Source organism: Pseudophryne corroboree, chromosome 8, assembly GCF_028390025.1.
Source record: "Pseudophryne corroboree isolate aPseCor3 chromosome 8, aPseCor3.hap2, whole genome shotgun sequence".
In the NCBI taxonomy this organism is placed as follows: domain Eukaryota; kingdom Metazoa; phylum Chordata; class Amphibia; order Anura; family Myobatrachidae; genus Pseudophryne; species Pseudophryne corroboree.
This window is the reverse complement of record NC_086451.1, coordinates 239,918,453-239,945,544: the sequence shown is the minus strand read 5'-3', so window position 1 is coordinate 239,945,544 and position 27,092 is coordinate 239,918,453. Positions and strand designations below refer to the sequence as shown.

General features: G+C 44.0%; 1 protein-coding gene across 4 annotated transcripts in view; it reads left to right on the top strand.

Annotated features, from left to right (window-relative positions):
* Nucleotides 1-20,164, top strand: part of NLGN3 (neuroligin 3) — a 285,040-nt gene extending 264,876 nt beyond the window's left edge. For all 4 annotated transcript variants that reach the window (XM_063937135.1, XM_063937134.1, XM_063937132.1 and 1 more), the window contains 4 exons: nt 1,081-1,230; nt 9,158-9,343; nt 15,647-16,436; nt 17,529-20,164. In XM_063937135.1, the coding sequence (XP_063793205.1) occupies nt 1,081-1,230; nt 9,158-9,343; nt 15,647-16,436; nt 17,529-18,375 (1,973 nt within the window). In that variant the 3' untranslated portion in view covers nt 18,376-20,164. The remainder of the gene's footprint in view (nt 1-1,080; nt 1,231-9,157; nt 9,344-15,646; nt 16,437-17,528) is intronic.
* The last annotated feature ends 6,928 nt before the right edge of the window (nt 20,165-27,092 follow it).

Here is a 27,092-nt window from a genome sequence, read left to right as displayed (position 1 = left end):
CTAATTCTTCCATGACTCCTTGCTTCCATGTTTTACTCTTTCCCAATCTTATAATTGGACTTACAACTTTTCCTTCTAGTGTTTTTAATGTTTCATTTAGGAATGTTTTATCTTGATAGACTTGCAGGGCTTTAGCATCATGTACTGGGTAGAGCTCTAAAGTACCTTTCAGCCAGGCATGTGGCTATAAAGTAATGTGTAATGTGGATACATTAAATAATACATTGTATAACAGAATGTTGTTTGTCTTTATAGCTTGGCAAAAGTAGAATCAGGGATTTACAGTGCATTAAGCATCCCTCTTTATCCTCTTTTTTCCTGTCCTATCACCCCTGTTTCCTTCTCTCTGGTACTCCTTTTTATTTCATTGCTCAATTTGGTTGCAAGCTTTGTGGGTGAGGAATATGGTTATTGCTTGGGTTCTGGTTATATCCATTACACTTGTACCATACCATTGCAATATTTAGACCTTTGTTTCCCTTTCCATCTCATCCTCACATACATTTTTCAAGGGTTTCAGCTGAGGTGATGCTATTTCACGTACTGTACTCCTGTTTATTCTCAAGTATGTCAGTGCACCTGTACAATCTCCACATTTCTTTGTTTGTGTCCGTAGACTTTCTCCTGTAAATAGGACATTGCTAGATGCTGTGTCTGTTACTGGGGAATACATTTCACACCCTTGTCGTAATGTTCTTTCACAGGACTGTGCCTGTTCCACAAGGTGCTATCTGTCTGATCAAATATGATGGAAGCCACAGTCCTGAGAAAATGCTTGTTTAATTTGTGGCATGAGCTGCATGCTTGGCTTGCTTTTGCATTGTGTGCTGTGGGAGGGGATGGTTCAGCTGGAGAAAGCTGTGCTTATGTGTGAGGGGCAGCCGTGGGCGCAGCATTTTTAGTAAGTACTGTGTACTATTTTGGAAATTTCACTGCTACTGTTCACAGAATGAAAGGAGATGTTCTGATTTATGTTGGTGCTGAATTATTTGTGTGAATTTGACAGCTGATCTATTCTGGTAGCTTCTCGGTTCTTAATGTCTTGTTTAGGCTCCATTACTTTTGTTTCTCCTTCTGCAGATATCCGAGACACAGGAGCCAAACCAGTCATGGTGTACATTCATGGAGGGTCCTACATGGAGGGTAGTGGGAATATGATCGATGGAAGTGTCCTGGCCAGCTACGGCAATGTGATAGTTATCACTCTAAACTATCGTGTGGGAGTTCTGGGTCAGTTATGGATTGTCTCATATTTTATATGTACGTGCGTGTGTATATATACTGTATGTGTATATGTATGTATATATATATATATATATATATATATATATATATATATATATTGTACTGTGCAGAAGCTTGGCACTCAGGACAAGCAAGTACAAGAGGGTGTCCAATAGTGTTAAAGTTCTGCGGTATTAGTGAATTGTCATCATCAAAATAGCCGTCAACTATTTTGATGATGACTATTCACTAATACATCAGAACTTTAACAATATTGGAGTGCCGCCTCGTTCTTATTCATATGACACAGGATGATATATATATATATATATATATATATATATATATACACACACACACACACATACAGGTATGGAAAAAATGCTGCAAAGTAAGAATGCTTTCAAAAATAGAAATATTAATAGTTTATTTTTTCTAAATTAACTAAATGCAAAGTGAATGAACAGCAGAGAGTTCTAAATCAAATCAATATTTGCCACAGTTCTTCAAAGGTGCACTTTCACACAGTTTTTTAAGGAACTCAGCAGGGAGGTTGTTCCAAACATCTCTGAGATCTCCTGTGTATGTAGACTTGCTCAAATCCTTCTGTATCTTCATGTAATCCCAGACAGACTCGATGATGTTGAGATCAGGGCTCTGTGGGGGCCATATCATCACTTCCAGGACGCCTTGTTCTTCTTTAAGCTGAAGATAGTTCATAATTACATCGGCCGATCAGATGCCTCCCTGGTGGTATTGCATGACTGATAAGTACTTCCTGTATTTCTCAGCATTGAGGACACCATTTATCCTGCCCAAATCCATTAGTTGAAATGCAACCCCATACTTTCAAGGAACCTCCACAGTGCTTCACTGTTGCCTGCAGACACTCATTATTGTACAGCTCTCCAGCCCTTTGGTGAACAAACCGCCTTCTGTTACAGTCAAATATTTCAAATTTTGACTAATCAGTCCAGCGCACCTGCTGCCATTTTTCTGCACCCCAGCTCCTATGTTTTCGTGCATAGTTGAGTCGCTTGGCCTTGTTTCCACATCGAAGGAATGACATGACCGCAATTCTTCCATGAAGACCACTCCTGGCCAGACTTCTCTGAACAGTAGATGGGTGTACATGGGTCCCACTGGTTTCTGCCAGTTTTGAGCTGATGGAAATGCTGGACATCTTCCGATTTTGAAGGGAAGTAAGCATGATGTGTCTTTTATCTGATGCACTAAGTTTCCTTGGCCGACCACTTCGTCTATGGTCCTCAGTGTTGCTTGTTTCTTTGTGCTTCAATGCTGAAAAATAGAGGCAGGTACTTATTCATCATGCAGTACCATCAGGGCGGTGTCTGATTGACTCCAAATTTATTCTGCATCAGGACAACGACCCCAAACATACAGTCAATGTCATTAAGAACTATCTTCAGCATAAAGAAGGACAATGAGTCCTGGAAGTGATGATTTGGCCCCCACAGATCCCTGATTTCAACATCCTCAAGTCTTTTTGGGATTACATGAAGAGACAGAAGGATTTGAGTAAGCCTACATCTACAGAAGATCTGTTGTTAGTTCTTCAAGATGTTTCGAACTACTTTTCTGCCGAGTTCCTTCAAAAACTGTGTGCAAGTATACCTAGAATTGATGCTGTTTTGAGGGAAAAGGGTGGTCACACCAAGTATTGATTTGATTTAGATTTCTCTTCTGTTCATTCACTTTGCATTTTGACATGTATAATTTTATGGTTACTGTGACAAATAGGACATTAATTTGTATCCAGCGAAATAAGAATTGTATGTAATGTCTACATGTATATTGTAATGGAGTCTGTGACACAAAATGGTTTCCAACCTGTCCTTTAAATGAACCCATAGTTACATAGATATGGGAGTAGAGGACACTGATGTATAGTGGGAGAGCCAGAGGTTAGTTTATGGCTCTTACCTTATCTAAGAAGCTATAAACTACATTACCACAAGCCAGGCCAGGCCAAGAAACCTGACCTCTTGAAACTTAAAAGGAAGACAGTTGTTGAAAGTGAAACCAAGTAAAGTCTGGTTGTTACTGCTCAGGTACCCAGCATTGAGAGAGTTAATGAAAGGGTGGGGGGCCTGCAGCTATGAGGGGGCTATATCTGTCCCTCACACACACACTGTCTTGTTCATTCTCTGAGGGAAGCAGCCAGGAGCTGGGAATGCACCATATATCTTCCATTGTGAGATCCCTCCACACAGAAAGCTAACTGAGGTTGAGTAAGTTAGGCTTCTGAAATTATTCTCTTTTTGTTTATTGAGACTGCTAGTAACCTGTATATCTTTTCTAAACTCCTTATATTCTTTGTAATCTTTTTACCAGTGTAAACCCGAAGATATTTCTTGATTATAATAAACATATAATTAGATCTGACTGCTGTGTTCTTGAACCCAAGTCAAGCCAAGTGAAGTACGTTACCTATGGTTTTCATGAGATATTGAGATTGGTGATCACAGGTGAAGCTAAAGACACCTGCAACGTCCGCAATACGTTGAAAAGTCTTTGCTGGTGGCAGCGGAGATTCGCACGGCGCTGGCGCAACTCTCGGATTGGTGTATCCGGAGAGTGAGGCGGCCGGGGTCCGTGACAAAGTGGCTGGCAGCGTGTGGGATTGATAAATAACTTTTTACAAGAACTTGAGTGAGTGGGAGTAATTCCACTTCACCAGAGTCAGAACTTGGGCTTACAAAAGACAATAGTTAGAAATTATATACCGTGAACGCAGTCTCTGTTCCCCTCCCCTTCTCTTGTTTTTCTTTTCTATTATTTTATTTTGGCGAAAATGAGATCAAAGATGACTAAGTCTAAGCATCTGATGAAGGATGATGGCAAACCTGTGCGTGGGAAAGATGCATCGCCCTGTGCTGCCGAGACAGTAGGGGATGTATTGCGCACTGGACTGTTACGTACTGCGAGTAGTAATGGTGCCATGCTGATTTCTGATGTGGACTCTGTTATCGATGTGAGGCCTGTGCATATGGCCTTGGATGAATATTCGCCAACGGATATCAAGTATGGGAAAGATACAGAGCATCATGATGGCTGCAAACCTGTGCGTGGGAATGATACATCGGCCTGGGCTGCTGAGACAGTAGGAGATGTATTGCGTACTGGACTATTATGTACTGCCGGTAGTAATAGTGCGACGCTGGATTCTGATGTGGACTCTGTTATCAATGTGAGGCCTGCTGTGGCTGCCTCAAATGTGGATCTTATCCCCCCGTTCCTGGAAACTGTCGGAGCTGCGTGCTGGACAGGGGAAAAGTGTTCCAGTGCACGAGAGGAGAGAGAGATAGGGCCTGCCAGTGCTGCACGCCTGGTGCAGAGGGAGTGTTCTATGGCAGAAACGAGTTCTGCAAACCGAGTAGCTAAGAGAGAGTGTGAGCTACAAATTGCATCAGGACAAGAAAGTGATTGCTCGCGATACCATGAGACCAGGGAGGTCACTGTTAAACCTTGCCTGGATCAAGTCCCTAGTATGACGGACTATGTGAACGTGGACAGTACTGCAAATACCCAGTGGAGGTCAGGCACCTCTTACAGCTACACTGAAGATCCTGACCTGGATAAGTATTTACAGAGTGCAATTTCATCTATGAAGTCATCTCCAGCCTGGGCAACCCTTATGCATCTGGGGCAACAGATCCTTGCCGAAAGCCAAGCAGCTCTGGAACGTGAGGCTGCCAGGGAGATGGTAGAAAATTCCTGGCAACCATCTGAGACAGAGTCAGAAGAGCCATGGTGGGATGACCCAGCTGAACTGTTTGCCAGGATGAGTACAGATGAGCTAATCAATGAATGTCAGCTGCAAGGTATCTCCTGCTGCAACAATTCCCGCAGGGAGATGATCATGCAGCTCACCTATGCACAGGACGATGAAAGCAACGCCTTCAGCCAGTATCGTGCAGAGTTTCGCAGCTGGGGTGCCGATGCAAGTACTTGGATATTGCTGAGAGAACTGGCGGAATGTTTTGAATTAGCGCAGCAAAAGGCCTATGATTGTGGAAAGCTTGCTACCCCATTTTGGAAGGATCAGTGCCGCCGGGTAGATGCTGAATGGCATCGTCTACAACAGCTTCCGTTACCAGCTTTAGAAACAAAGGTCCAGCCTGCAGGGGTGCCCCACGAGGAAACGGTACCCCTTCCTGTTAACATGGTTGTGGAGCCTGCTCCTGAGACATCACATCACAAGGCCCAGTTTAAACTGCTGGGAGAAGATGAGGAGGTGAGCAGCATGCTCCCAACAGATGCCCAAGATTTGTTGCTGGAAGAGGCTGATTTTCAGGAGAACCTGATTGTGGAGGAGATTATGTCGACAAGAGAGGTGGGAGTGTCAGATATTATTCCCAAGAATGTGTTCGTGAGAACTGACTTTGGACAATTTATAGCACAATCTGTGCCTGACATTTCTAAGTCGGTTGAAATATGTGAATCATCTCAGGTAGTATGTGATGATGCTAAACCTTGCAATGGTATTGCTCTGTGTACAGTACCTGTAATGTTATGTGATACTGCTGGATCTTGCACAGAAGTGACTCTGGGTAAAAACGTAGTGCCCCGTGAACATTTAGCATTTCCTACTGTGACAGAGACTTGTGAAAGTACCAGGGATATGAACTGTGTTGCTGCAGGAAGTGGAACTAACCCTTCTTTTCCTCAGGGGACACCTGCTGATTGGCATCTGGTTACAAATGTATGTGATTTTAAGGGTGATGCAAACTTGTGTGTTCTGGAAAATAACTCTTTGTCGTTACACAGGGCTGAATCTATTCTGTCAGAAAGTGCATGCCCTTATATAGAGTTGTGTGGGGTGCAGTTAGCAGATTATGTTCCACCTGTATCAGTAGTTGGGTTGAAGGCTGTATGCAACAATGTGTCCCGTGCCACCCTGATTAACGTGATAGGATGTAACCCTGTCTGTCCACAGGCATCTTACCACAGGGTGGGGATAGGGGACCCTGTTCCCATATGTGTGCTACCCAACCTGCCTAAGAGTGAGGTACTTGAAACTGGTTTGGGGCAAACGCACTCCACCTACATGAATGATGGTGATGTCATTACTGATACTGCAACATTGCCAGCTTTTCTTGCTATCACCAGCCTCCCTCAGGCCCCGGGTGATCCAGCTAACATGCCAATGTCTATGTGTAGGGACAAAGAATTTACTCCCTGTATTGTTGAGCCAGCTCAGGTTGATTTGCAGGTAGAGTGGGACCACGATGAAATGCAAGTGTTAATGTGTCAGGGGAGTACAGTGAATCAAGGTGTTGAGGAAAATGCTCAAATTGATCTGCAGGTACTGAGGGGCCCCGAAAACAGGCAAATGTCTATGTATAATGGAGGGGCAATGATTCCTTGTATTGATGATAATACTGTGTTGAATACTGGTATCATTAATAATTCTGAAAATGTCTGTGGTATCAGCGATGATGAGCTGACAGGATTCCTTGCAGGTCGAGAAGGTGACTCCCAGCAAACCAACCCCCCTCCTTCCCCCTTCCTCCCTGTGGACTCAGACCCTGTTCTGAAGGAGGAAGGGCTGCCCCCTGCTTTGTTCCCTCACACTGATCAGCTCATCAGAGGTGAGGAATTCCAAGCAGGACAACCAGCTGACTCTGACTTAGCATCTGTAAAGACACAGATCAGTCAGACCGGCTGGGGAGATAAATCAGGAAGAATATCTTTGAGAAAGAGACATTTAGGTGATGATCCCAATGTCCTAGGTATACCCCAAATGATGTGCAGTGAAACCTGTCAAGGGCATCCCGTAGAGCAAGGTGCCCCCACCTCTGGGACCGTGTGGGTGAGGGGCAGGCAACCACATCAGGAAAGAGCACAAGGACAGGAAGAGTTTGTTGGGGAGAAGTATCTAGGTGTATTTTCCCCAGTATGTGTTAATGAGGAAATTTCTCCCCATTATAGTACCACTAGACCTGCCGAGTTACATACACCTGGGAATGATGTGGGCACACTGTATAAAGATGTGACGGGTGGCCTCGCTATAGGTACCCAGCAGAAGGCAATGCAGAAGGGCTGCACATTAACCTCTGGAGGAATCAGCAGTGGTTCCTTAGATCGAAGCACTGAATGGCTAGGGACAGGAGGAATCTGTCAGAGTGAGCTGAGTAGAGTCTCTGGAGACAGGGGAAACCTCATAAAATGGTACCTGATGCTGCAGCGTTACAATTTTTCCATTATGCACAGGGAAGGTGCAGAACACAGTCATGTGGATGGGCTTTCACGCCAAAATGAGCAGGTGGTCAGTGGCGCACAAGTAAGACTGTGACGTGTGTCACTAGTCCCCTTATGCTTCAATTCACTGGCGGGAATGTGACAAATAGGACATTAATTTGTATCCAGCGAAATAAGAATTGTATGTAATGTCTACATGTATATTGTAATGGAGTCTGTGACACAAAATGGTTTCCAACCTGTCCTTTAAATGAACCCATAGTTACATAGATATGGGAGTAGAGGACACTGATGTATAGTGGGAGAGCCAGAGGTTAGTTTATGGCTCTTACCTTATCTAAGAAGCTATAAACTACATTACCACAAGCCAGGCCAGGCCAAGAAACCTGACCTCTTGAAACTTAAAAGGAAGACAGTTGTTGAAAGTGAAACCAAGTAAAGTCTGGTTGTTACTGCTCAGGTACCCAGCATTGAGAGAGTTAATGAAAGGGTGGGGGGCCTGCAGCTATGAGGGGGCTATATCTGTCCCTCACACACACACTGTCTTGTTCATTCTCTGAGGGAAGCAGCCAGGAGCTGGGAATGCACCATATATCTTCCATTGTGAGATCCCTCCACACAGAAAGCTAACTGAGGTTGAGTAAGTTAGGCTTCTGAAATTATTCTCTTTTTGTTTATTGAGACTGCTAGTAACCTGTATATCTTTTCTAAACTCCTTATATTCTTTGTAATCTTTTTACCAGTGTAAACCCGAAGATATTTCTTGATTATAATAAACATATAATTAGATCTGACTGCTGTGTTCTTGAACCCAAGTCAAGCCAAGTGAAGTACGTTACCTATGGTTTTCATGAGATATTGAGATTGGTGATCACAGGTGAAGCTAAAGACACCTGCAACGTCCGCAATACGTTGAAAAGTCTTTGCTGGTGGCAGCGGAGATTCGCACGGCGCTGGCGCAACTCTCGGATTGGTGTATCCGGAGAGTGAGGCGGCCGGGGTCCGTGACAGTTACATTTTCACAATTCTTTCTTATTAGTATTCCCCCATGATTTGCCATTGTGTGCAGCCACCCACCACCAAATCTCCCTAATATGCATTTGGCTCTATGTTTCTGTAATTATTGAATGGAAATACAGTAATTAAGAAAGCTATTTATTTGCCATCCTAAGGGCACCGTCAAAGATAATAGATCTCCTGAAGCATTTAAATTTTAATATTGTGAATTAGTGGTGGGGTGTTAATTTTATTAATTTACTGCTTCTCTTAGCTTTTACTACTTGTCTCCCCTAGATCCCCAAAATTTTGTTGTGTCATTTCTTATACGATTACTTTGTAAAATTCTAATTTGTTAACGCAAGGCTAAAGGATTGCTGTACAGAATTAATTTTCTAATGATGTGTTTATACTGTATCCCGCTGCAGAAATAATGCCAGTTAACATTGACTGGAGGCTAGCAATCACAAATTCGTCTTTTAGAAAGTGTGCTTATATATTTATATTTCTGCATGCATTCCCTTTGTTTTGTTTTAATTATTCCTGTGTATCGTTCTTCTGTTTTCATTATTATTTCAAAATAAGATTATAATATTTTTTAAAAGAATCTGTCTTGGTTAACGCATCAGAGATGTTTAATTTTTTCATTTTGCTATGAGAGCTTACACTCTAGAACAGAAATGTCTCTGACTGAACATATTTATTTTTACAGGATTCTTGAGTACTGGCGATCAAGCAGCTAAAGGAAATTATGGACTTCTTGATCAAATCCAGGCATTGCGCTGGGTGAGCGAGAATGTGGCATTTTTTGGTGGTGACCCTCACAGGATCACAGTGTTTGGCTCTGGCATCGGGGCATCCTGCGTCAGTCTTCTCACACTCTCTCACCACTCTGAAGGTATATATGGAATTTGTTATGCTGTGTAAGTCCTGTTTCTCTTACGTCCTAGAGGATGCTGGGGACTCCGTAAGGACCATGGGGCATAGACGGCTCTGCAGGAGACATAGGCACTTTAAGACTTTAGAATGGGTGTGCACTGGCTCCTCCCTCTATGCCCCTCCTCCAGACCTCAGTTAGATCCTGTGCCCAGTGGAGACTGGATGCACTGCAGGGGAGCTCTACTGAGTTTCTCTGAAAAGACTTTTGTTAGGTTTTTTATTTTCAGGGAGCACTGCTGGCAACAGGCTCCCTGCATCGTGGGACTGAGGGGAGAGAAGCAGACCTACTTAAATGATAGGCTCTGCTTCTTAGGCTACTGGACACCATTAGCTCCAGAGGGTCGGAACGCAGGTCTCATCCTCGCCGTTCGTCCCGGAGCCGCGCCGCCGTCCTCCTCACAGAGCCGGAAGATAGAAGTCGGGTTAGTGTGAGAAGAAAGAAGACTTCAGATCTTCAATGAGGTACACACGCGGCGGTAATGCTGCGCGCCATTGCTCCCAGCACACACACACACAGAAGGCACTGTACGGGTGCAGGGCGCAGGGGGGGGGCGCCCTGGGCAGCAATTATTACCTCATAAACAGCACTGGCACAGGTCTCGGATAATGCGGAGGCAGTATAGTATAAAATCCCCGCCAGTATAAAGAAATTGAGCGGGACCGAAGCCCGCCGTCAAGGGGGCGGGGCTTGATCTTCCAGCACTAACCAGCGCCATTTTCTCCACAGCATATTGCAGAGAAGTTCTCCCGGACTCTCCCCTGCTGAACAATAACAGGGGGCAAAAACGAGGGGGGGGGGCACATTTATTTGGTGCAGATTGTACATATATTATATATATATATATATATATATATATATATATATATATATAAAGCGCTATTTAGGCTGGGACCTTGGTTTCAGTATATTGTGCCGCTGGGTGTGTGCTGGCATACTCTCTCTCTGTCTCTCCAAAGGGCCTTATTGTGGGTCAGTCCCCGTATTTATTTATCCCAGTGTGTGTGGGGGTGTCAGTACGTGTGTGTCGACATGTCTGAAGCGGGAGGCTCGTCTAGGGTGGATGCAGAGCAGATGGTGGTGGTGTCTCCGTCGGCACAGCCCACACCTGATTGGGAGGACATGTGGAATGTTTTGAATGCTAATGTGGCTTTATTACAGATTGGACAAAGCAGAGTCCAAAGACAAGCAGGGAATTAACCCATGGCTTTTACTGTGTCCCAGGACCCTTCAGGGTACCATAAACGTCCCTTAACCCAGTTAGCAGACACTGATACCGACACGGATTCCGACTCCAGTGTCGACCAGGATGATGCAAGTTTGCACCCATGAGTTGCGAAAGTATTCAATATATGATTATTGCAATAAAAGATGTTTTGCATATCACAGAGGATTCCTCTGTCCCTGACACGAGGGTCTGCATGTTTAAGAAAAGTAACCTAACTCATCTCATGAGCAGACCGTTTTATTTAAAAGAAGAGAAAAAAAAGCTTGGGAGACTCCTGACATTAGACTGCAGGTTCCCAAGGGAATTATTATGGCGTATCCTTTCCCCTCAAAGGACAGGTTGTGGTGGGAATCCTCGCCCACGCTGGACAAGGCCTTAACACGCTGGTCCAAAAAGGTAGCATTACCGTCCCCTGATACGGCGGCCCTATAGGATCCTGCGGATCGTAGGCAGGAATCTACCTTAAAATCAATTTATGTGACTACGGGAGCCCTATTTAGACCTGCAGTAGCGTCGGCATGGGTAGGTAGCGCAATTACAGCTTGGGCTGATAACTTGTCTTATGACATTGACACCCTAGATAAAGATAGTATGGTGTTGACCTTAGGTCACATCAAGAACGCAGCACTATATATGAGAGAGGCTGCGAGAGATATTGGGCTTTTGGGTTCAAGAGCTAATGCCATGGCAAGTTCTGCTGCTAGTAGGTCCCTACGGACCCGTCAATGGACAGGTGATGCTGGCTCAAAGAGTCATATGGAGGCTTTACCTTGCAAGGGTGAAGTTTTATTTGGGGAGAGCTTCGCAGACCTGTTTTTCACAACTACCGCGGGTAAGTCGTCTTTTTTGCCTTACGTTCCCCCACAGCAAAAGGAAACGCCCTAATAACAGATGCAGTCCTTTCGGTCACGTAAGTCCAGAAAGGGGCGTGGCTTTCTTTCCTCGCCAGAGGTAGAGGTAGAGGGAATAGAACACCGGCTACGGCTAGTTCACAGGAAAAATGTCCTCCCCGGACTCTACCAAATTCATCAAAGAGGTGCTTCCACACCGATTTTCAAATCGGCCTTGCCAGCTACTTCCCCGGAGAGGAAAATAGTTTTGACTGCCATACTAAAGCTGTGTCAACAGCAAGTGATTATCATGGTTCCCCTAGTGCAACAGGGAAAAGGGTTTTATTCAACCCTGTTTGTGGTCCCAAAGCCGGATGGCTCGGTCAGACCAATTCTGAATCTAAAATACCTAAACCTATATTTACAGAGGTTCAAATTCAAGATGGAATCTCTCAAGGCAAGGATATCCAGCCTGGAAAGGGGGGGGGTTTTATGGTGTCACTAGACATAAAGGATGCATACCTTCATGTCCCCATATATCCTCCTCATCGGGCGTACCTAAGATTCGCTGTACAGGATTGTCATTACCAGTTTCAGACGTTGCCGTTTGGGCTTTCCACGGCCCCGAGAATTTTCTCCAAGGTAATGGCGGAAATGATGGTGCTCCTGCGCAAGCAAGGGGTCACAAGTATCAGGACGATCTCCTGATAAATGCGAGTTCAAGGGAACATTTATTAAAAACCGTGTCTCTCTCCCTGAGAGTGCTACAACAGGGAGAGGGAGGTCAGTGGGACCTCCTGGACAGGTGGTCAGGGTCCCAACTGCAGATACATCGGAAGATACCCTGTCCCCCAGGGTCTCTCTCTCTCTCTCTCTCTCTCTCTCTCTCTCCTGTGGTGGCTCCAGAGTACTCCCCTTCTAGAGGGTCGCAGGTTCGGCATTCAAGATTGGGTTCTTGTGATCACGGACGCGAGCCTCCGAGGATGGGGAGCAGTCACACAGGGAAAACATTTTCAGGGAATATGGTCAAGCCAGGAGGCTGGTCTACACATCAATATGCTGGAATTAAGGGCCATATACAACGGCCTCCGACCGGCGGAGAATCTTCTTCGCAACCTACCTGTTCTGTTACAGTCAGACAACGTCACAGCCGGGGCACATTTAAAACGGCCAGGGCGGGACAAGAAGCAGAGCAGCAATGGCAGAAGCCACCAGGATTCTTCGCTGGGCGGTAAATCATGTAAGCGCTCTGTCAGTGGTCTTCATTCCGGGAGTAGACAACTGGTAAGCAGACTTCCGCAGCAGACACGATCTCCATCCAGGAGAAGTGGGGACTTCATCAAGAAGTCTTTGCAGAGGTGACAAGTCGTTGGGGACTTCCTCAAATAGACATGATGGCGTCACGCCTCAACAGAAAGCTTCGGACGTATTGTTCCAGGTCAAGGGACCCTCAGGCAGTGGCAGTGGGCGCCCTGGTGACACCGTGGGTGTTTCAGTCAGTCTCTGTGTTCCCTCCACTTCCTCGCATCTCAAGGATATTGAGAATCATAAGACGAACAAGAGTGCAGACAATACTCATTGTTCCAGATTGGCCTCAAAGAGCCTGGATTTCAGATCTTCAGGAAATGATCACAGAAGATCCGTGGCCTCTTCCTCTCAGGGAGGACCTGTTACTACAGGGGCCCTATGTGTTCCAAGACTTACCGCGGTTACGTTTGACAGCATGGCGGTTGAACACCAAATCCTAGCTAGGAAAGGTATTCCGGATGAAGTCGTCCCTACTCTTATTACTGCTAGGAAGGAGGTAATGGCGAAACACTATCACCGTATCGGGAGAAAATATGTGTCTTGATGTGAAGCCAAGAATGCCCTATGGATGATTTTCTCCATTTTCTGCGGTCAGGTGTGGATATGGGCCTGAAGTTAGGCTCCATTAAGGTGCAGATTTCGGGATTATCTATATTCTTTCAGAAGGAATTGGCTTCTCTCCCAGAAGTCCAGACTTTTGTAAAGGGAGTGTGGCTCATCCAACCTCCTTTTGTGCCTCCAGTGGCACCGTGGGACCTTAACGTGGTGTTACAGTTCCTTAAATCACACTGATTTGAACCTCTTCAAACAGTTGAATTTAAGTTTCTCACTTGGAAAGTGGTCATGGTATTGGCCTTGGCATCTGCAAGGCGGGTGTCCGAATTGGCGGCTTTGTCTTACAAGAGCCCCTATCTGATTATCCATGCGGATAGAGCAGAGTTGAGGACTCGTCCTCATTTTCTGCCTAAGGTGGTTTCGTCATTTCATATGAACCAACCTATTGTGGTGCCTGTGGCTACGGGTGCCTTGGAGGATTCCAAGTCCCTCGATGTAGTCAGGGCCTTAAAGATTTATATCGCCAGAACGGCTAGGGTTAGGAAAACAGAAGCACTGTTTGTCCTGTATGCAGCCAACAAGGTTGGCGCTCCTGCGTCTAAACAGACTATTGCTCATTCCGCAGGCTCATTCTACGGCTGGATTGTCGGTTCCAAAATTCGGTAAAGGCCCATTCCACTAGGAAGGTGGGCTCTTCTTGGGCGGCTGCTCGAGGCGTCTTGGCATTACAGCTTTGCCGAGCTGCTACTTGGTCGGGTTCAAACACTTTTGCAAGATTCTACAAGTTTGATACCCTGGCTGATGAGGACCTCATGTTGCTCAGTCGGTGCTGCAGAGTCATCCGCACTCTCCCGCCCGGTCTGGAGCTTTGGTATAATCCCCATGGTCCTTACAGAGTCCCCAGCATCCTGTAGGACGTAAGAGAAAATAAGATTTTAAACCTACCGGTAAATCTTTTTCTCCTAGTCCGTAGAGGATGCTGGGCGCCCGTCCCAGTGCGGAAAAATTCTGCAAGGCTTGTATATAGTTGTTGCTTACATAAGGGTTATGTTGCAGTTGAGATCAGTCTGGGGCTGATGCTGTTGTTCATGCTGTTAACTGGTTTAGTATATACCATGTTGGATGGTGTGGGCTGGTATGTATCTCGCCCTTAGATTCACAAAAATCCTTTCCTCGTACTGTCAGTCTCCTCTGGGCACAGTCCTAACTGAGGTCTGGAGGAGGGACATAGAGGGAGGAGCCAGTGCACACCCATTCTAAAGTCTTAAAGTGCCCATGTCTCCTGCGGAGCCGTCTATACCCCATGGTCCTTACGGAGTCCCCAGCATCCTCTACGGACTAGGAGAAAAAGATTTACCGGTAGGTTTAAAATCTTATTTTTGTCTAGATGATATCCAAGGATTCAGGTCTAATGAAAATCTTAGAACTCCTAAAACTTTGTCTTGAATATTACTAGAACAGTATTTGCCCCAGTATCAGTCACCACTGTTGACACTACTTCTAATATAACATCCATTGAACATCACACTGTACCATCGCACTATACCATGCTTTCATGACTGTATGCTGTAACTCCATGTCTGTGTGTCTGTCCCACAACATTGAAGGTTTATGGATCACCTGACATTATTCCATGATTCCATCAGCATCGATGTCTGTGTTTGGGCCAGCTCTAAAGGTACAATATTCGCTGAGATCCTCAAAAAGAGCAACCTTTTACTTTGTGTGCCCCTATCATGCTTTTGTCTCCTGCAACTCCTTCAACTTTTATGATTGTTTATTACGTTTTGCCTTTCCTACTTAATTGTCTTATGTTGTTTTTGTCATCATCTGCCTTATGGCTCTAACTCATTTTTTAAATTGTTATATTTATAATATTATTTTCACAGTAATTTATCTTTAATTACAATCTAATACTGCAACCTATTTCATATCATTCATTTCCTAACATGTATTCACTTCCCTTTCTCTAATTTCTCTCCTTCCCTCTTCTCTGATTCCACTAATTTTCTCCATCTCCTCATCTTTAAAAAGATCCTCTTGTGCTGTGTTTTCTTCCCTGGCACACACTGAGACCAGCTGGGCAGGAAGTTGGGCTGCTGATGTCTTTGTATCTGTGTCTGTCTTTCTGTCTCACAGTGTCTGAGGCTGGGATGAAAACCAGAAACACCCACTTCAAAGGCATGAACATTGTATGTTATCCTGATGATAGGATTAATGAAACATTGATGCAGAAACTCATAGTAAAATCATATCAGAGAAATCTTGCATGTTAAGCAGGTAGAATGTCATGTTATGTCATGTTTAGTATAAATGTGTACATGACCTGGTCTTTTTTGACAGGACTGTTCCAAAGAGCTATCATACAAAGTGGTTCGGCCCTTTCCAGCTGGGCTGTCAATTACCAGCCTGTGAAGTACACCCGACTGCTTGCCGAGAAGGTGGGCTGCAATGTACTGGACACTGTGGATATGGTTGACTGCTTGCGGCAGAAAAATGCCAAAGAGTTGGTAGAACAGGATATTCAGCCAGCCCGGTATCATGTAGCTTTTGGTCCAGTCATTGACGGAGATGTAATTCCAGATGACCCAGAGATTCTCATGGAGCAAGGAGAGTTCCTCAATTATGATATAATGCTGGGGGTCAACCAAGGGGAAGGACTCAAGTTTGTGGAGAATGTGGTGGATGCAGAAGATGGTGTTTCTGGAAGTGACTTTGACTACTCAGTATCTAACTTTGTGGACAATCTTTATGGGTACCCAGAAGGTAAAGACACACTGCGTGAAACCATCAAGTTCATGTACACAGACTGGGCTGACCGCGACAATCCTGAGACTCGTCGCAAGACCTTAGTGGCTCTATTCACTGACCATCAGTGGGTGGAGCCATCTGTAGTGACTGCTGATCTACATGCCCGTTATGGCTCGCCCACTTATTTTTATGCCTTTTACCATCACTGCCAGAGCCTGATGAAACCTGCATGGTCTGATGCAGCCCATGGGGATGAGGTACCCTATGTATTTGGTGTCCCTATGGTGGGTCCAACAGATTTATTCCCCTGCAATTTTTCCAAGAATGATGTGATGCTGAGTGCTGTAGTCATGACATACTGGACCAACTTTGCCAAAACTGGGTAAGGACATAGATCAGTGTTTCTTGAAAACAGAGATCCTGATAATATATTTTTTAAACATTTGGATTGTTTTGGTACTGGAAAAATGGGAATAAGTGTAGGCAAAATAGAAATGTAATCAACTCTGGGGGAATACATGTAGGTGCTTCAGTTCCTGGAGAAATCTTTATAGGCCCCATGTGTGACATCTATGAGCAGTGCATTACATTTGAAGGACAGCTGCAGATTCAGTGAAAGCATCACATATTATGATTGTTTGCATTGTCCTCCACATTATGACAAGCAGCAGAAAGATTCCTGAGTAAATGGTCATTGAGTGAAAAGACATCTCCATCCAGTCACAGATCGCTCCTCATGGTCACTAGTAAGAGTAGAAAAGGGTTAGTTATGAGAAAGACAACAAGGAATCCTCCTGAAGGTCACATTAGATTCTGGACTGTTACTAGCATAACAGAGCATACAATAGTTTTGTATATAAAATCTGAATCTTGCAGTAAGGTCTGATTAGCGTTATCTGTCTGTCAGGAATATTTTTAGGGGATACGGTCGTTAGGTCGACCCAACTTAGGTCGACAATCATTGGGTCGACCACGATAGGTCGACATGCATTAGGTCAACAGGATAACTAGGTCGACATGGTCACTAGGTCGACCTGTACTAGGTCGACAGGTCTAAAGGTCGACATGAGTTTAAAAAAAAAATCCATTTTGGGGATTTTTCCATACTTGACGATCCACGTGGACTACTTTTGGAACGCTAACCTGTGCCGAGCGTAGCGGTAGCCCGAACGCGCGCCATGCGAGGGGACACGGTGCACTAATTGGGGTTCCCCGTCACTTTCCGAAAAAAACGACACCAAATAAAATCCAAAAACTCATGTCGACTTTTTCACCTGTCGACCTAGTACATGTCGACCTAATGACCATGTCGACTTAGTTAGCTTGTCGACCTAACACATGTCGACCTATCGTGGTCAACCCAATGACTGTCAACCTAAGTTGAGTCGACCCAACGACCCATACTCTATTTTTAGGCAGGTATTTTACAAATATTTATATTTTAGTCACTTAACCACTTATTTTTCTCCTCTAGTGATCCCAACAAACCTGTGCCGCAGGATACCAAGTTCATCCACACAAAGGCAAACCGCTTTGAAGAAGTGGCGTGGTCTAAGTACAACCCACGGGAACAATACTACCTTCACATTGGCCTGAAACCACGTGTGCGTGACCACTATCGAGCTACCAAAGTGGCATTCTGGAAGCATCTAGTACCACACCTATACAATCTACACGATATGTTTCATTATACTTCTACTACCACCAAGGTGCCACCATCAGACACTACTCAAAATTCACATACCACGCGCAGGCCCAAGCCTTGGGATAATAAGCGGCCAGCTATTTCACCCACCCTCAATGGTCCATCATCCAAGTGGAACCCAGAATTGGACCCAGTGGACCCAGTTGTGATCCAGGATCCAAGGGACTATTCTACAGAGCTTAGTGTCACTATTGCTGTGGGAGCCTCTCTTTTATTTCTTAATGTGCTGGCTTTTGCCGCATTATACTACCGTAATGATAAGCGACGTCAGGACACACAGCGCCAGCCTAGTCCACAGCGTGCCTCAGTCACGCGGGATCTGTCACACAGCCCTGTACCACCCGAGGAGCTAAATTCTCTACAGATAAATGCTGGACACCCTGATTGTGAGGGTGGTGGAGTCTCCAGCCATGACAACCTGCGTCTGGCCACACTTCCTGACTACACACTTACTTTGCGTCGTTCACCAGACGATATTCCACTCATGACACCTAACACCATCACCATGATTCCAAATTCTCTGGTGGGACTGCAAAGCCTTCACCCATACAACACCTTTTCTGCAGGCTTCAACAGCACTGGCCTCCCCCATTCACACTCCACCACTAGAGTATAGCACCCCATCACCTTGCACTTCGCCCATGTCTTGACATTAGACCTACATGAAGTGTCTGAGACAAGGGAGAAGCTTAATGACACATTCCATACCCCCAAAGAAGAAGGGGGGCAGGTGTGGGGCTTAGCTTCTATGATGGAAAGGGTCTGTTCAGTCATGACTCATCAAGAACACACTTCCTCTGTGCTCTTGTTTCCAAAAGTGCTTTTACCCTGGCGGAGGCACATAGAGAGTGCAGGAAGCTTAGCCAAGGAAAGGATTTGCTTTTGCAGACAAAAGGTCTGTAACTAAGAAAATGGAGATTATGAATGGAGAAGAGGCAGGAGGGAGACATGCCCAACGTATTTCCCCATCCGTTCTCAAAACTAACTACGTCATCTATCTCTGCCATTTTGTCCGTCCATTGACCCCTGATTTATTACTATCTTTAAACCTGGAAAAATAGAATTAATGAGGTGCAGTAGAGGAAATATCTACTTTATTAGCATAGATAGATTGGAGTAAAGGGTGTTTAGATCTTTTATAGATCAAATTTCTAAAAAAAATGTTGATGTTTTTAGAAATGTTACAAGATTGTTACCAGAATACAAAAAAAGAAAATGACAGTGGCCACAGTTAAAATAGATGACGTTGGATTGCCTCATGTACTGACCCCATTCGGATCTATCCCAACTGTGTGCCAAATTCATACACCAGCTATAGAATGGGGCTGAAAACAATTGCCCCAGTCTCAATACTACCTTAATCATTCCAGTGCCAAATATCTATAGCCAGCCATCTTGAAAATATTGTAATCATTGGTTCAAACATGCATTACCCACAGCATCAACAATGTGTTTATAGCTATGACTGACCTATAGGTCCTAGCAAACACATCCAGGCATTGGCTTTCCAGGACCTGTAGGTCAAGAGTACCTAGAGATCATATTTCACCTACAACTAAATTAGTGTTTTGATATTGTTATATTGGCTTCCATTTGAAGTAGAGAGTAAATACTCAGCAAACAACTTAAATGTGCCAAATGCAACAACGGTTTCTACAGTGGGGAGTTCTAGTAGGACAGGTTCGTTTAATCAGTTAGTTTGTCATCCTCAGTGATAGCCACTTAAAAAAAGCCTATTTTTCAGTTCTCAAGTGTCTAATGGTTTGTGATCTTATATTCATAGCTGTGAACGCAAACTATAAGGTCGATTATTCGGACTGTACAATGAAAGACACTGGAAAAGATGTGACAGAAATATTGTCTGGCTGAATAATGACATTTTGAAATAGAGCTTTGAGCTTAATATGTATAGAAGATTTTAAAATGTTGGATTATTATACAGTGATTACCATGGCAGCAGTCACCTTATACTGTTTTTACATAAAAATATGTATTTCATACACAAAGTTTCCTACCTCTGCCTCCTTGGATAAGTTTGTATATGGGTAGAACAAATTCTTTGTGCATGTATGTGGGTATATGTATGAGTGTGCGTATATATGTATTTACATATATATAAGCATACACAGGAACACTAACAAACTGTTGTACATATGAATACTCACATAGATGTTTGCTCCCCCCTCCCACTTCTTCCTCCAACCGGGGCCCAACGCCTTTTCAGCTTTTCTACCATTTACCATGATTTTTGGACATGGGTTTTGTGACACAGAGGGACACCATGGGTTCAGTTGACAGTTTTGTGACACAGAGGGGCACCTGGGGTCAGTATTTATAGAATGTATTTATACTGTATCACAGGAGAGTAGAAAACGTATTCCAAATAAAGAAAACTCATATTTTTATATGATGGTCAATTAATTTGTTACCTGGGTATGGGATGGTGAATGTTTATACAGTAATATGATTGAGAGTTATGCAAAACACCGATTAATATCCATAAGTGAATTTGCAAGTGTGTTGCTTGTGTTGTTTAAAACAATAATAATCTTTGTTTTGTAGGAAGTGTTCTCATAAACAAACACTACTGACCCAGAGATTGTGGCAATGTAGCACACCTGTGTTATACGGGATGGAATTGACTTCAAAGTAATTGCAGTACCCAGTTTGAGGATGTGGCTCATCTTGACATGTATTGATTATTGTTTCCTATCTGGCACAATAATCCATTGCTTTAATTTCTTTGATTAAACATAGTTACATAGTTGTTGTTACATAGTTACATATTCGTTGAGGTTGAAAAAAACGAGTTCAACCCTTGCCTCAATTCATAAATGGACGGAACATCCCTCCTATTCGAACAGTAATGCTATATTGCAAATGTAGAAAATTTTAAATTATATTTATATCCCACTTACAAATTCTTACACTTTAATTTATTGTAATGAGATTCGTGTTACATATATATTTGCATTGGAAGTGATGAATTAAATACAGGTTGGATTATGCTGAAATGATCTTACACAGAAATTAGGTGCAGTATACTAGATTTTACACGAGATGTTAGAAATACAGCCGCCGTATAGTATATTACTATGGTTATGAGTCACCCGTCCTATACAGCTTGTTCCCAAGGCAATCTTCTGTACAGCATTGTAATGTGGGCAAGTGTCAAGGTGGGTATATAAAACGCATCACAACAGTTATGTGGATTGTGTGTGAAAGTGGGGGAAAAAAACGTACACACTTGTTTTATAATGTTATCTGTGAGGTATCAATTTGTGTAAATAAAGATGAAACCTGAGACTTTAGTACTGACCTACAGTACTTGTCGGGGGGAAAATTTACTAAAGTGCGTTTTTTTCTCTCGAATTGGAGATGTTGCCCAAAGCAACCAGTCAGATTCTAGCTATCTTCTAGAACAGGGATGGGGAACCTTCGGCCCTCCAGCTGTTGTTGAACTACACATACCAGCATGCCTTGCTACAGTTTTGCTATTTGGCCATGCAAAAACTGTTGCAGGGCATGCTGGGATGTGTAGTTTTACAACACCTGGAGGGCCAAAGGTTCCCCATACCTGTTCTAGAAGGTGCAAGATACATGCTAAGTAGAATCTGATTGGTTGCTACGGGCAACATCTCCACTTCTAAAAAAAACCTCCCACCTTAGTAAATATATCCAGTCATCTCTGCCTCACGTGACTAAACGGTAATGAACTCCCACAAATTGGGTATTGCTGCTCCTTACTGATAGCAAAGTAAATTGTATAATAATTGAAAATCTTTGCTTGGACTACCTAGCTCTGTAAAGTGTAATTCTTCGTTAAAAAAGCATGCTACATCGTACAGATGTGTCCTCATACATCTCTGCTGCAGTCACGCCAAACAGCCCCTCTTGGCACGCCAGGTTGCTTGAGAATCTTGTAGTGTTGGACGTTTTTTTTTTCTTTTCTCAAAATCCATCTTTAGTTGCTGCACATTGGCCCTCATTCCGAGTTGATCACTCGCCAGCTACTTTTAGCAGCCGTGCAAACGCATTGTCGCCGCCCACGGGGGAGTATATTTTTGCTTTGCGAGTGTGCGAATGCTTTTGCAGCCGAGCGGTACAAAAACATTTTGTGCAAAACAAGACTAACCCTGTAGTTACTTATCCTGTGCGATGAATCCAGCGACGGAGGTCCCGGAATCGACGTCAGACACCCGTCCTGCTAACGCCTGGACACGCCTGCGTTTTCCCAACCACTCCCAGAAAACTGTCATAAACGCCTTCTTCCTGTCAGTCTCCTTGCGATCGGCTGTGCGAATGGATTCTTCGCTAGAACCATTGCACAGCAGTGATGCTTTTTGTACCTGTACGACGCGCGCGTGCATTGCGGCGCATATGCATGCGCAGTATTGCCATTTGTTTACCTGATCGCTGCGCTACGAAAATCGGCAGCGAGCGATCAACTCGGTATGGCCCCATTGCCATTAGGATGCACGAGGAGACAGTGCTGATTAATTCAGTTATTTGTATATGTGTGAGACTGAGGGGTTTATTTACTAAAAGTTGATTTTGGTCGATGTTAAGTCATTTTTTGATCGATTTTGTGTTTCAGGGCCTAAACCACACATTTACTTACAGATGATTTTTGACATTCTTTAAAAAAAAAAAAAATCAAAATGTGATATTTAGGGATATATTTACTAAATATCGATCTGGGTAGACTTTTGATCGATGTTTGGTCTATTTAGTATTTCAGGGTCTAAATTCCACATTTACTAACAGATGATTTTGACATTTTTTTTAAACATTGTCAAAAATGATCCGTTGGTAAATGTGTTATTTAGTCGATCAAAAATTTACCAAACAATGGGGCAGATTCAGACCTAATCGCTAGGCTGCGTTTTCTCACAGCCTGCGATCAGATTTGAACTGTGTGTGCGCATGCACCGCAATGCGCAGTAATGACGTATCCGGAGCAACGGGGATCGCCGGTCAGCAACGGGATAGTGCGAAAATTCTGAACGCACCGGCGATCGCAAGGAGATTGAGAGGAAGAGGGCATTTGTGAGTGGCAACAGACCGTTTTGTTGGAGTGTCCGGTAGAACACAGGCGTGACCAGGCGTTTTGAAGGAGGGTTTCTGACGTCAGCTCCGGCCCCGATCGTCACAGCAACTGCACGAACTTATGTTTGTGCAGCAAAAGCAAACGCACACCTGCACACACACCATACCCTCCCCCTGTAGGTGGCGACTACCTGATAGCAGGGATGCAAAAAAATGCACCCTAGCGATCAGGTCTGAATTACCCCCATTGCCCAAACATCAACTAAAATCGACTTTTAGTATATATACCTCTGAGTCTGAATCTGTACACAAAGTATACAATGTACTGTAGCAGCTGTAGCTTTTTTCCAATACAAGTTCTGTTATGCTCTGTATCAGACTCAGCCACATATAATATACAAGTGTCTTATATCAAATTAATCAGCACAGTCTACTTGTGTGTCTTGGTTGCATTGCCTTGTGATTAAGATGCATTTTCGTAAAAAAAAGACGCCTGACATTAGCAGAGTTGCACGAGACTTGGCGGCTCACTCACACCAGGCACTTCGCACTACCTGGCGTATTGAGGCTAGATGTATGAGGACACATCTGCACTGTGTATTTTGTTTGTGTATTTTGGACTGTATTCCTTGATTATAACCTGTAAGGCCAAAATGCATGTGTGCCCAGTTTAATGAGTAGAACACATGGATTGTCATGTCCAAATGGAGGAACCTTGAGGATGTAAAAGTTTGTATCTTCTGTTGATAAGGGCTGGGTGGATTGGACACTTTTACTGGATTTTGGGTTGGACCAACATACAGTACGATATTTAATATTGCATGCAACATTATTTAAATAAGCTGCAGCTAGTATATTTCCTGTGCTAGCAGAGGGCTGACGGGTTTTTTTTCTCGGGCAAAAGATCTTGATACTTTCATTGAGATGTCTTTTCCACAACTAGGCACATTTTATTCATTTTTATACACACAAATCACAGTATAGGTATTACAAAAATAGTAAAATGTAAAATATAAATATAGGCCCACATTCCGAGTTGTTCGCTCGCTAGCTGCTTTTAGCAGCATTGCACACGCTAAGCCGCGGCCCTCTGGGAGTGTATCTTAGCTTAGCAGAATTGCGAACGAAAGATTTGCAGAATTGCGAATAGAAATTTCTTAGCAGTTTCTGAGTAGCTCCAGACTTACTCCTACATTGTGATCAGTTCAGTCAGTTTCGTTCCTGGTTTGACGTCACAAACACATCCAGCGTTCGCCCAGACACTCCCCCGTTTCGTCAGACACTCCCGCGTTTTTCCCAGAAACGCCAGCGTTTTTTCGCACACGCCCAGAAAACGGACAGTTTCCGCCCAGAAACACCCACGTCCTGTCAATCACACTACGATCACCAGAACGATGAAAAATCCTCGTTATGCCGTGAGTAAAATACCTAACTTTTGTGTAAAATAACTAACCGCATGCGCTCTGCGAACCTTGTGCATGCGCAGTAAGCGACTAATCGCAATATAGCGAAAATCGGCAACGAGCGAACAACTTGGAATGACCACCAGAGTTCTGTCACCTCACTCTCATTGTTAATGGAAAAATTGTAAAAGCTTACATTAATTTAGAGCAGTGGTTCTCAATCATCATGTTTTCCCAACAGATCGTGTTTTCAGGATTTCTGTCTATGGAATCAGGTGGAATAATTACTGATCCACAAAATATGGCCTGCTGGTAGTAATGTACTTGAGGACTGGAGTTGAGAACCCTTTATTTAGATGGCTGCACCTGTGTATAATTGTAGGGCATGGGTTTTTAACTCTAATCTTCAAGGGGTGGTATTTAGGTTGCCGGCTGTTGGGATCCCCCGGAAACTTGACACCTTTTGTCCCTCTTGGGGGTCCACGACCCCCCTGGAGGGAGAATAAATAGCGTGGTGCCTGCAGCGAGCCCGCAATGGGCTCATTTGCGCTCGCCCAGCTGTCGGTATGCCGGCGCCGGTGTGCTGGCCGCCGGCATACCATACTACACCCATCTTCAAGTACCATTAACATCATGTTTTCAGGATTTCCTCAATCACTGTGTCAGTGATTATCCCACCTTCTACACGGACAGAAATCCTTGAAACATGTTGGTGGTACTTGAAGATTAGAGTGAGAATCCCTGCATAACATTTGCATAAAATGAAAGGGCATCACATATCCACACAGTGGTTTGTAGATGAGATTTTCTGGATTTTCACAGAATATGTCCGCATTTAATAGCATGTAGTGACCACAAACTATTGTGATTATCATAAGCTGTTTTGACATTTAATGGAAGATAAAATAATACAGCTCACCTTTTACCACATATGAAACAATTTATTTCAGATTTCCACTTGAAAGCCAGCATATAGGGGGTCATTCCGAGTTGATCGTAGCCCTGCAAAATTTTTCAGGGCTACGATCATGACAATAGACATGCGGGGGCCAGACCGTGCTCCCATAACGACAGCCAGACGCCACCGTGCCGCACTGCGGCGCCGGCGCATGCGCAATTCCGACCCGATCGCTGCGATAAACTGCAGCGAGCGATTGGGTCGGAATGACCCCCATAATGCAATGTAATTTTATTATCTTTGCTATTGATTGTCGCTATCTGCTGACAGATGCTAACCATTACACCATCCGTACTGCCCATAATAGTAACATAGATGCTTTACATAAGGGTGTATTGTTATGTTAGGGTTAATTATTGTCACATAACAGTCACAGTTAAAGATGATTATCCGCATAGTCCCAGGCAGCACCCAAATTCTGTCCAACTATTGGTAAATAATACAATACAGTATAAAGCATATTATGTATTACAGGGTCAAGGACTCAGGGTCGACACCTGAAATAGGTCGACATGGACAAAAGGCCGACATGAGTTTGGTGTCGACCTAGAGTCCTGATACCGGATTACAATAGGTATAAAACAGAGATTACAATATACCCAGCTATCACTGAACTATGGTGGTCATTCCGAGTTGTTCGCTCAGTAATTTTCTTCGCATCGCAGCGATTTTCCGCTAATTGCGCATGCGCAATGTACGCACTGCGACTGCACCAAGTAAATTTGCTAAGAAGTTTGGTATTTTACTCACGGCATTACAAGGTTTTTTCTTTGTTCTGGTGATCGTAATGTGATTGACAGGAAGTGGGTGTTTCTGGGCGGAAACTGGCCGTTTTGTGGGAGTGTGTGAAAAACGCTACCGTTTCTGGGAAAAACGCGGGAGTGGCTGGAGAAACGGAGGAGTGTCTGGGCGAACGCTGGGTGTGTTTGTGACGTCAAACCAGGAACGAAACTGACTGAACTGATCGCAGTGGCAGAGTAAGTCCCGAGCTACTCAGAAACTGCTAAGAAGTGTCTTCGCAATTTTGAGAATCTTTCGTTCGCAATTTTGCTAAGCTAAGATTCACTCCCAGTAGGCGGCGGCTTAGCGTGTGCAATGCTGCTAAAAGCAGCTTGCAAACGAACAACTCGGAATGAGGGCCCATGTAATATACTTGCCTGAAGGAAGGAAGGAAGGAGGGAAAGCCTTGTAGTTATGAAGAATGCAATGTGTTCTCCAGCAGGTACAGGTTGTCTAAACAAGCATGCACAGAGTATAACACCCAACCCATGTTTTAGATAGCACTCAAATCCAAATATTACATACTGTAGCACACTAACCCAAGTATTATCTAGCATCCTAAACCAGGTATTAAATAGCACCTACAGTATGGGCAATTCACGCCTGCATTGTTGTGGTTCAGTGTGCACAATGGTAGCAAAAGCAGTATTGCATTCACCTTATAACATAACAAAGGACATTCATGGAAACTGGTGCACGAGATGCAGTAATTTATAGCAATTCATCATTTTATTTTTAGTACTATTTTGAAAATGAAAGCAAACATCTGCTTAGTTTCTATGGAGAATCGTTGTGTTGTGACCCAGTTTTCACATATGAGTTATGTAATAATACTAGAAATTAATTTATTTCCTGATCAAAAACTAATAAACTGCTAAATAAATCTCATCTGTCTGGCAACATCTGGACCAAGGGGGTTATTCAGGTCGCATCACTAAGCGATGCGGTGGCAGTGCGCACGCGCATATGATCGCATTGGCTGCGAACGCCTCTGCCGGCAATGAAGCGTTGCGGGAATAGCACAGGGAAAATTGGGGTGGGGCGGTGGCGTTTTAAGGGTGGTTGCATGACGTCACACGCAGCCGCTCCGATCTTAAAAATGCCGGCGTACCTCCTGCATACACAGCCTAGCTGCGGCTAAAG